We start from the raw sequence: 10,675 nt of genomic DNA, 5'->3' as shown, positions 1-10,675 counted from the left end.
ATGGAAATTATTCTCCATCTGGTGTGGCGAACATCACCAAGATCCTGTTAACTGCCCTGTTGGTACAGTTCTTGATTTCTTGCAAGACCGTTTCTCTGCTGGATTATCTCAGTCTACCTTAAAGGTTTACGTGGCGGCTATATCGGCCTACCACACCCCTCTGGGGGGTACTTCTATCAGGAGAGATCCTCTAATTACTAGTTTTTCTCGGTGGTACATGAGGTGTAAACCTGCACTGCACTCAGAGCACCGGCTTGGGATTTTTGGCCATTGTACTTGAGGGTCTGGCTTTGGTTCCCTTTGAGCCCATTGAAGAGGTTTCAGAAAAATTCCTCACTTTGAAAACATTTCTCTTTGCTGTTTCATTTACCGGAGATTAGGAGATTTGCATGCCCTGTCGGTTGGTCCTTTATGCCTGGAATCTGCACCGGGTATGGTGAAAGCATTTCTATACCCTAGACCGGGTTATACTCCTTAGGTCCCAGTTTATTTTGGGGGGCCTTATAGTGCTGCAGGCCTTTTATCCTCCACCTTTTAATACCCCAGATCAGGAACGACTGAACCTGTTATGTCCAGTTCGGGCATTAGATGCCTACGTTCACAGAGCTGCCCTGTGGCGTAAGTCTGAACAATTATTTGTCTGCTTTGGGTCACTCAAGAAAGAGTCCCCTGCATCTAAACAGGTTATGAGCAAATGGATAGTCGAGGCTATATCATTAGCTTATGAAGCGGCTGAACAGCTTTCACCTATGGCTGTTCGGGCCCATTCTACTAGAAGTATGGCGGCCTCTATGGCCTTTATTCCGAGTGTTTCCCTTCTCGATATTTGTAATGCGGCAGGATGTCCTCTCTGCATACATTTGTCAGATTTTATGACCTTGGCCTCTCCACTCCTGGGGCTAGGTTGCTTGCTTCTTAGTGTGTGCAAGGACTTCACACAGAACGGGCATTTCTCAGCATGTCGTAGTGGGTATGGGGTTCCCATCGCGTTTGACAACGCAGCTCAAAGTTCCTTTGAAAGGGAACGTCTCAGGTTACGTATGTAACCCTGGTTCCCTGAGAGGGAGCGAGAGCTGCGTTCGCCTGCCACACTTCCTGCATGCCCTGGTCGATGACGTCACCTGATGTCCTACTCTCTCATTGGACTGATTGTACAGACACTTCACGACGCAATCACGCAGAGCGTTCCCATCGCGTTTGACAAAGCAGCTCTCGTTCCCTCTCAGGGAACCAGGATTACATACGTAACCTGAGACGTTTCCTTTCATTTACCTTATTGTTGTTTACTTGATCTTTTGTTCACTCAGATCTATAATTGTGGGAACAGATTTCAGATCTAATCTGACACAAAGTTGCATAACTCAACTAGTTTTACTAAAACTTACTAAAACTTGCTGAATTTGACACTGTAGATCATACAATTTCTTTGGACAAGCTTGACAATCTTGTGGATGTATTTGAATCGTATCGGTCAGATCACCACCATTGTATTTAAAGGGTTGATGAACTGAGATATCAAATTTTCCTTGAGCTTTTGATATCTAAGAGGTCATCATATTATAAGAATATCCTGTAAGTTTCAGAACTGAAAACATGTCCTTGTTAGTCCAATAAAAGCTTTTATTGAAACGAGCCTCAGCAAACGACTAGTTTTTAAAAGTGGGGAACTATGACGTCAAAGAGGATAAAACACCACCCCGGCAGAAGAAGATCAACACCATTTCAACACGGCCATTAGCCCCGCCCACCGATTCGCGCATTACACGTATAGCTAAATAACATAGATGCCTACCTCATTGTGACAAACCGGATTGAGCTACCGAGTGAGCAATACAAATTATTGTGCAGTGCCTGGTTGTGGAAGAAGTTGCTGCATATGTTTCCTCTGGATTCCAATAGGACTGCATGGATAAACTTTATTTTTAATGTTCCAGCTGATGAGGTAAAACCGTCTGTTCGATTCATTACACTGAGGATTGTTTTGTAAACAAGACTGGATTTGCAGACCGATTAAGATTAGAGAACGGTGCTGTGCCGTCTATATTGGATCTGACAGGAATTGTGCAGCACACGGACTCTGAGTCGAACATGTATGGGCGAATCATTCCGGTTGCCATTTTACATCGCATCGACGGGTGAGTTAAAATATGCAAAACTGTTATCCACTTAAAGCAGTGGGTGTTTACTTCCAAGTCTTCAATGCGAGACGCCCATAAAAAACGAGCGTTTTTCAGCTAGGCTCACAACTTGGGTACAAAATAGCCTATAACTTGTTAATTTTGATGTTTTTGAATGCAAAAAAACATGCGAACGTCATAAGTTGACCTCAGACAACAATATAATAAAATTTAAAAAACCAGTTCATGACCCCTTTAAATGAGCTATGTGACTTAACATATGAAAAATGTATGGTGTGCCTCATACAGTAATCAATCTTTGGCCTTTGGGTGTCCTTCGAACCCTTTCTTTTTTAGATGATTTTTAGGAAACAAGGTATTAGCTTTTTCATGTTGTGCGCCACATGAAATTTCAGGTTTTTTTTTTTTTACATCAGTGGACTAACTCAGTTCTAACAAAGGGTACCACTAGTCATTTGACCAGATGCTTTGATAAGTATGCTATCCAAGTACAGAATCTGTATCTATATGGTTCCACTGTTAAGACATGTTAATCTGCTAAGAGCTGAGTACCTTGTCATTTGAAAACCAAAATCCAATGATGAATTAAAAAAATAATAATACAGTAATTTATTATTCTTTTTTTCTTTTCTTGATTTGTTTGACATCATGAGAACTTTGTTTGTTTGTACAAAATGCAGATATTTGTGGCATAATGATTTTCAAGACAATGTTTAGTGTTCTTATGAAATAGTTTTATTATTAGAGACACTGGAATTCTAGTACCAGGAGTCCATGATACGCCTCATGCTCATGAATCTCATGCCACCCATATTGCTAAAGCTCCTGTACTCTCCAGGCCTGAAGTAGTGCATCCTGCCTCTGTAGTGGGGCTGCTCATACATGAGCCAGTGGCCGTCCATCACATGACAGGACTGGCAGTGAGACATGCGGTAACGGTCCATGATGTTGTCACAGTCATCCATCATCTCGTACATCTGACCCATGAAGTTCTCCCTCTCGTAGATCCTCATTCTGTAGGATCCTCTGTGCTGTTGTGGAAGAAAAGTCCATTATTTTCAAGTCAGGCAGAATTAACATAAAATGTAAAAAATGGGTCTGTCTCAAATCACCATTCTTATAGGTTCCTCTGTTATTTTCTAACATTTTTCTCTAAGCCCCCCAAAAAACTAGAATTAGTTCTCTGATTTATGCTTCTAAATACATATGAATTAAAATATTTAATTTATTACAAATCCTTCAATATGGAGCTCACCATGGGGATCATACGGCAGGACCTGATGCAGTTGCTCATTCCAAACATAGACATGTAATCAGCGTACTCGCCCCTTTTAAAGAAATACCCATTTCCCATGTAGTTGGGATGATCATACATCATCCAGCATCCACTCTCCACTCTGCAAGAGTGACAGCGACTCATGTATGAGTGCATGTCAGCACAGTCGCCCATACAGTCGTAAGAGCGACCCTGGAAGTTCCTGTCCTCAAAAAAGGTGACCTGAAAATTCAAAGTTAATTATTTAGTGATTTAAAATAAAATATACCAAATAAAATGCATAAGAAGTTAAAACATGTGTAAATGGCAGCTGGAACAAGGTATACCTTCATGGCTGTGCTGTCTGATCCCCAGTAGGAAAGCAAAAAAAAAAGCTGAAGCTGATTCTGGTTGTTGACTGACTGCTGTCACCTGTGCTTTTATACTAGACCAAGACTAAAGACTACACAGCACCTATTGTTAGTCAATTCCTGACTGTGCAAGTTAAAATAGAGGCCATTCTAGCTAAATCTTGGTATGTAGAGATCATAGTGTTCACATTTTATTAGGACAAATTATCATAATTTTCTAACATTTACATTAGTCAAAAAGAATGTGAATCTGTAAAACACTTAAACTAATCTATGTTAATGTTAATCTCTGCCTATATTAGTATTTTAATTAAATTGAATCAATTAAGTTATATAAATTGATCATTATTATATATAAATTATATTATAATTTATCAACAAACATTAACAATAGTTTATTTAATGAACAATAGTATGATGTATTCATAAATTAGCTTTAATATTGTGAATGCTGAAAAAAATATTATGTGATAACACATATTTCATATTTCACACAAAATTAATTGAATTGTTACTATCATTCTTAAAATAAACATGTTAAGTTTTTATGAAATACTTAGTAGAATGTGATACAATCATTGGATCTGATATATGTATAAATGTTAGCCACCAGATATTTTAACTTTTGATTTAAATTCTAGAAGAAATAATAAGTAGCTCCAAAGCTCCCTCTGTTGTAGTTTATTAGACCATTATGCTGCCCCAGAAGCCTGTGTGAAATCAGTTTTAGCTGTGTGTGCAAACTGTGAGGTTATTACCTGATTGGGCAAGGTAGTAAAGATGAAAATCACCAGAGGCCCCACAATACAATATTATGATTTCTTAAGCAACAATAAGATAGTATTGCATTGTTATTTATAAACACGGAATAGTTCAATATAATTTTGTGGTATAGACCTTATGTAGCCCCGCCCACTTTACCCGCTTCCGTTCAAACGTGATTGTCTCTCTACTTCCGCCTCAAATGCCAACGAATCAGGAAGTGTAAACAGCGATACAAAACAAAGCTAATAAAAAAAACAAAGTAAGTAAAAATGGCAAGGAAAGTTTTGTTATACATTATTTTGTTAGTTTGCGGTAATTAGATATAGCCAACATATGGGAGCACACTAGTTCGGTGCTGCGGTGGTCGGATGGTATAAATGTATTGCATCCTTCAAAGATCGCCACTAGCGACTGGGTGGATGACATGAAAAAGTGGCCAGAAATAATGTACAGGGATATATTCAATTATTTTGTGCTGTCCCTTGGAGTAGATGGTGCCGCTATGAAAAGCTACATGAGCACTGAAGCCTACCAGTACCTTCACAGTGGTAAAGTGGGTCTTGTGTTACTTCACCAAGTAGATCTGAAAGACCTGGTATTTTTGAAGGCTGATGTTCAGCCTAGTCATTCCAGCAAACCAGCACACTTGGCCTGGGTACTGGTGACAAACCTGGGAGCAGTAGAGACAGGGCCTCACATCACTGACCTCGGCAAGTCATGTAGCCGTGCAGCTTCAATTTTATGGAAGGTGAGGAAGTAGGATGCTACATTAAGTAATCTTTGATACACTTATGTTTTTTTTTTTTATGTATCTATATATTTTTAATCTTAAAGATATATAATTGCTGTAGATATTGATCTAATTGCTCCATTGTTGCTTGAAATTAAGATCTTTATGGGCCCTATCTTACACAGAATATTAAATTACATATAAATATTATTTTAGCCCATGCACATAAATCTTTAAAATAGGGCCCTATATTGTTATATATATATATATATATATATAATATTCTGACTGTAATTGTCTCTGTGTTAGGTTCAGAATGCTGTGTCCCAGATATAGGACCTTTAAGGACTAAAAAAGTGGATTGCATGATATGTCCCAACTGGAAATTGAAGTGCATGGCATTGACTAATTGTGTAATTAACACATTTATTTACACTATTAATAAAATATGTTATTAAGAAATGAATACATGATGACACGTTTAATTAATAGCATTTCATCTATTACTTAATATATGAATCATATAGAATCATATGGTATAGTTCTTCGTGAGTCATATGTTAACCCATGATTATCTGTTCATTAGTTAAGTATGAATTAATGAATATTAGTGCACCCGTATTGTAAAGTGTTACCGTATTCGCTTCTGTTGACAATCTGCTTTCAGTGACGCTGCTGACGTGTTATCAGTGCACCCGAGGTCCGTTTGCAGTCGGTGAGGGAGACGTACAATGCAAACAAAACAATCTTCGCAAACATGTGTAAGGATTTCGACTTCAAATTTACGTCTTACGTCATCAGCGTCATTGCGGACTCGTGAACGTTTTGACAACAGAACCTGAAGAGAATACAATGCTGAATAAAGTCAGTTTTTGTTATTATTGGACCAAAATGTATTTTCCATGCTTCAAAAATTCTAACTAAAGCATGACTAAGTGTAATTCTAAAGCCACTGGTGTCACATGGACTACTTTGATGTATTTATTTCCTTTTTTGACAAGGACAGTATACTGTGTATACATGAAGAGTTATAATGAGGGTCCCTACATGCAAAACAAAGCATTGAGAATGACTGTATGAAGTTCAGCAAACTTCTGAACTGTATGAATGGCGTTCATGGTTCAAATTGTCAAGACTGATTTTCAAAGATGGTTCCTGCCTGTACATGAAGTGGACTGTCTTTATAAAGTAACTTCTCATTAAACTGTCTGTACACTCAATGCTTTGTTTTGCCTCATTATGTTACCGTGTTAGTGTGGGGCTATTTTGAACCTTTTTAGTAGTATTAACTAGCGATTTCTTTTTACTTATTAAATGCCCCCATATACTGTTATACGCTAAACAGTTTTTAAAGATAAAACTCTTTATATTCGATTATCATGAAAACAAATATCAGAGAATGGTCAACTATTTTAGATCAAAGGTTCATTTTGCGCCGGAGTTCTCCTTTAAAAGCATACAACTTGGATGCTATATGGTTCCATGGTGTTATTTTTGTTGTAACATAGCCTACAGAAACACACAAGACAGTTTGATCTTCTGGTATAGCCCACTGTATGAAACAATAATTAATCAATGACACAGCTATTTTAAAAGTGTTGTATTATGAACGAGCACACTGGTAAAGTAGATATGGCATTATATAGACAGTTTCTTTTATTCTAATCATGTACGAAAGATTTATTTTATCGCTTACTTAAAACACATCTCGCTACGCATGTCCAATAGGGGGGAAAAAAAGAGAGAGCGAGAGAGAGAGAGAGAGATTCAACAGCACTGATTTGCTCATGATGTTAGTTGTCTTTTGACAAACAGCTTTGTGAAACAAACAGATTATATAATATCTGTATAATAAGTTTGGAATTGATGGTAATATTATGCACAACACTTGCAAAAAGAGCATGAATTAGTCCTGAAAAGTTTGGTGCCCGATATGATGTTCCTATGCAAAATATTGCAATACTCTTTGTATCAAATTCCCTCTCCCAGCTGCTTAAGTTTCTATTTAGATGCGTTTGTTGTTTCATATTAAAAACTAAATGGATTTTTGTTGTTTTTGTAGTTTTTTAATGGGCATACATTTTGGGATCTTGCTTATACTGTAGATTTTTAACTTGTGTCCTTATCTTTTCTACATCCACAGTAGATGCCTTGATTTGTGACAAAACTAAGGTCGAACGTTTATAAAACTGTGTGTAAAACGGTCACTACAGAGACGGATGTTTCTGGTGATCCTTAGCTCTCCATTAACTTACTTTTAGAGCTTTACACGGTCAGACCCCTCATTACATTGCTGATATGTTATGCACATAATCCCCAGGCCGTGCACTTCGTTCCTCAGCCCAGAGTCTGTTAATGGTTCCAAAGACTCGCTATAAAACCCGGGGAGACCTGTCCTTTCAGGTTGTAGCCCCCAGTTTGTGGAACGCCTTGCCTTTGCCCCTCCGTGTGACCGACTTGATCGATTATTTCAAAAGGCATCTTAAGACACTTTTATTTAGACAAGCATTTAGTTAACTGGGTTTTATTTTGGGCTTTTTAAATGTTTGAAATGTTGAAATTTTACTGATTATACAGTATACTGTTTTATTTTGTGGCTGCACTTTGTAAAGCACTTTGTGATTTTTTTATCTGTGAAAAGTGCTCTATAAATAAACTTTACTTACTTACTTACATTAAGGTGGCTCTTCACAAAATTAATCCACCTCTTCTAGATCGTTTTTTGGAAATTTAAATAATGACACCATCTGTTTTGTAGTTGATGGCATCCAGGTATTATGCATTTCCATGACGAAGGCATGACAAACTGTAGGCTGTAGTAACTAATAGTACAGAAAGTAAGTAGCAATTGAGCGACTAACTGATGTGAATGTGCTCTAGTTATATTGTTAGGGGAGGGGCCAGCCTCAGTTAGCCTGGTAATACCAGACTCTGCTACTTCACTTTGATTCATAGACAGAGTCTGGAATGGCATAATAGAGAAGTGTTTTCTCGCTTGCTTGTCTGAAGTTTAAAATCATTGGTTACCCATAAGCAAATCAGATAAGTTTATTTATGATGTATGTTATGCGCCGACACAGCCGCATCGAGACATCATGCATCGAACTCAAATCTATGATCGAACTTCCACTGTAAACAGGGAGCGGTGCTTTTGTAAGGGCTGCAAAATGTGTGCCAACTGGGAATGAACAATTCACAAACTAGGTTATTTATATGGTTTACTGAGCTGCGGCCGCCCCGCAGCGTCGGCACACCCTGCTCTCACGAGTCATGACTGATTTAGCTTCCGAGCCCGAGCCCCTGCTCTCATCACGACTGGGTAATAGAAAGTTCATTTTACTGACTCTATTATACTGAGTCATTCGAGTCATTTCGTTTATTTAAGTGGCTTTAAATGTAATAATTTTAACAGCCAAATTCCCTGATCACATCCACCTACGCAATGTTGATCATATTCTGAATTAAGAAATCATAATGCAGTAAAAAATGATTTACAGGGAACATAAATAATCACTTTACCTTCCGAGTCTTACGTTCATTTGTCACGTGACACGTGACATCTGTGTTGATGAGAGAATCAAAGTGTATGCGTGTTGTTCACAAGCTTCATAATGGCCAAGCATGCAAGCTTAAAATAACATTATTAACAACGTGCAAAGCGCCACTGACTTTAGACTAGTTTTTTACGCGTTATATGGCATGTTGGTCTTTGTTTGTTGTTGCTGGTATACGTTGCAAATAGAGGGGTGGCAAAATAGTTTTTCGCCTAGAGCGACAGAAGTGCACGCGCCGGTCCTAGCTGTAAACACTTGATGATGCTAGCGAAATACTGGAGTGAACATGGCTGTAAACGACTTTTGCTTCAGTTTGAAAACCCCCGGAATGTTCTCCATAACAGGGCGAATTGCATCCCGTGTGTTGTTTCCCATTTCTGCGGCCGTTTCGCTTTTCGATTTCTCTAACCTGCAATGTAAAACTCGGCTCTCAGCCCGCCCTCTGTTCGTTGATTTGCCGGCTGTTTTCAGGCCGGTGTAAAACTGAAAGATAGCCTGCTATCTCAGACGGACTACAGGAGCGAAATGAAATTAGCGGAAGTAGGAAGTCTGACGTAGTCAGGCTAAGCCTCAGTGGCTCCAGTGCATCATCGAGCCACCATTTTTACCCCGCCCAAAAAATACTAAACATAGCAACAGTGCAAAACTGTTTAACGGTCTTCTGTAACTCCACAATTCAGTCACAGTTCACAGTGTAATAAGTTTTAGAAATACATTTCTAACATGTATATTGTGTTCAGATTTTTTGTTTTATTGTCTTTACGGGGATTTAAGCTAGATTTTTGTGGATAGCTCATATAATAGTGGCGTTAATTATTTTCAGAACACATTGTTTAGTGTTGTTTAGAACTTATTTTATTGAAACATTTGAACACTAGTACCAGGAGTCCATGATACGCCTCATGCTCATGAATCTCATGCCACCCATATTGCTGAAGCTCCTGTACTCTCCAGGCCTGAAGTAGTGCATCCTGCCTCTGTAGTGGGGCTGCTCATACATGAGCCAGTGGCCGTCCATCACATGACAGGACTGGCAGTGAGACATGCGGTAACGGTCCATGATGTTGTCACAGTCATCCATCATCTCGTACATCTGACCCATGAAGTTCTCCCTCTCGTAGATCCTCATTCTGTAGGAGCCCCTGTGCTGTTGTGGAAGAAAAGTCAGTTTAATATAAGTTTATCAGTCACAGCCAAAAAATTATTTATTATATATATACAGTATATATATATATATATATATATATATATATATTGAGCTCACCATGGGGATCATACGGCAGGACCTGATGCAGTTGCTCATTCCAAACATAGACATGTAATCAGCGTACTCGCCCCTTTTAAAGAAATACCCATTTCCCATGTAGTTTGGATGATCATACATCATCCAGCATCCACTCTCCACTCTGCAAGAGTGACAGCGACTCATGTATGAGTGCATGTCAGCACAGTCGCCCATACAGTCATAAGAGCGACCCTGGAAGTTCCTGTCCTCAAAAAAGGTGACCTGAAAAATAAAATTTTTAGTGATTTAAAGTGAAATGTTCCAAATAAAACGCTTAAGAAGTTAAAATATTTGTAAATGGCAGCTGGAAAAAGATTTACCTTCATGGTTGCACTGTCTGATCCTCAGTAGTTCCACAAAGGAGAAGCTGAAGCTGATTCTGGTTGTTGACTGACTGCTGTCACTCACACCTTTATACTAGACCAAGACTAAAGACTACACAGCACCTATTGTTAGTCAATTCCTGACTGTGCAAGTTAAAATAGAGGCCATTCTAGCTAAAGCTTGGTATGTAGATCTTTGTACTTTTAAAGTTTGTTTAAACATTTGTTGTACTCTGTATTGATAACATAAATAC

The 10,675-nt window shown here is 38.5% G+C and overlaps 2 protein-coding genes across 2 annotated transcripts; both read right to left on the bottom strand.

Annotated features, from left to right (window-relative positions):
• Positions 1 to 2,896: 2,896 nt before the first annotated feature.
• On the bottom strand, positions 2,897 to 3,648 carry LOC120467119 (gamma-crystallin M2; the record flags this gene model as incomplete). The annotated part of the gene is made up of 2 exons (XM_039655899.2): positions 2,897 to 3,169; positions 3,394 to 3,648. Coding segments are annotated over 2 exons (528 nt in total), but the record flags the coding sequence as incomplete, so codon positions are not given.
• A 6,039-nt stretch (positions 3,649 to 9,687) lies between these two features.
• Positions 9,688 to 10,287, bottom strand: LOC120467118 (gamma-crystallin M2). Its single transcript, XM_039655898.2, has 2 exons — positions 10,078 to 10,287; positions 9,688 to 9,960 (listed from the first exon to the last, which is right to left on the bottom strand). The coding sequence occupies exons 1-2, from the start codon at positions 10,270 to 10,272 to the stop codon at positions 9,688 to 9,690; spliced, it is 468 nt and encodes a 155-aa protein (XP_039511832.2). The 5' UTR covers positions 10,273 to 10,287.
• Between the last annotated feature and the right edge of the window lie 388 nt (positions 10,288 to 10,675).

Source organism: Pimephales promelas, chromosome 7 (genome assembly GCF_988280905.1).
Source record: "Pimephales promelas chromosome 7, fPimPro1.hap1.1, whole genome shotgun sequence".
NCBI classification, from domain to species: Eukaryota; Metazoa; Chordata; class Actinopteri; order Cypriniformes; family Leuciscidae; genus Pimephales; species Pimephales promelas.
This window is presented reverse-complemented; position numbering and strand designations above follow the sequence as displayed.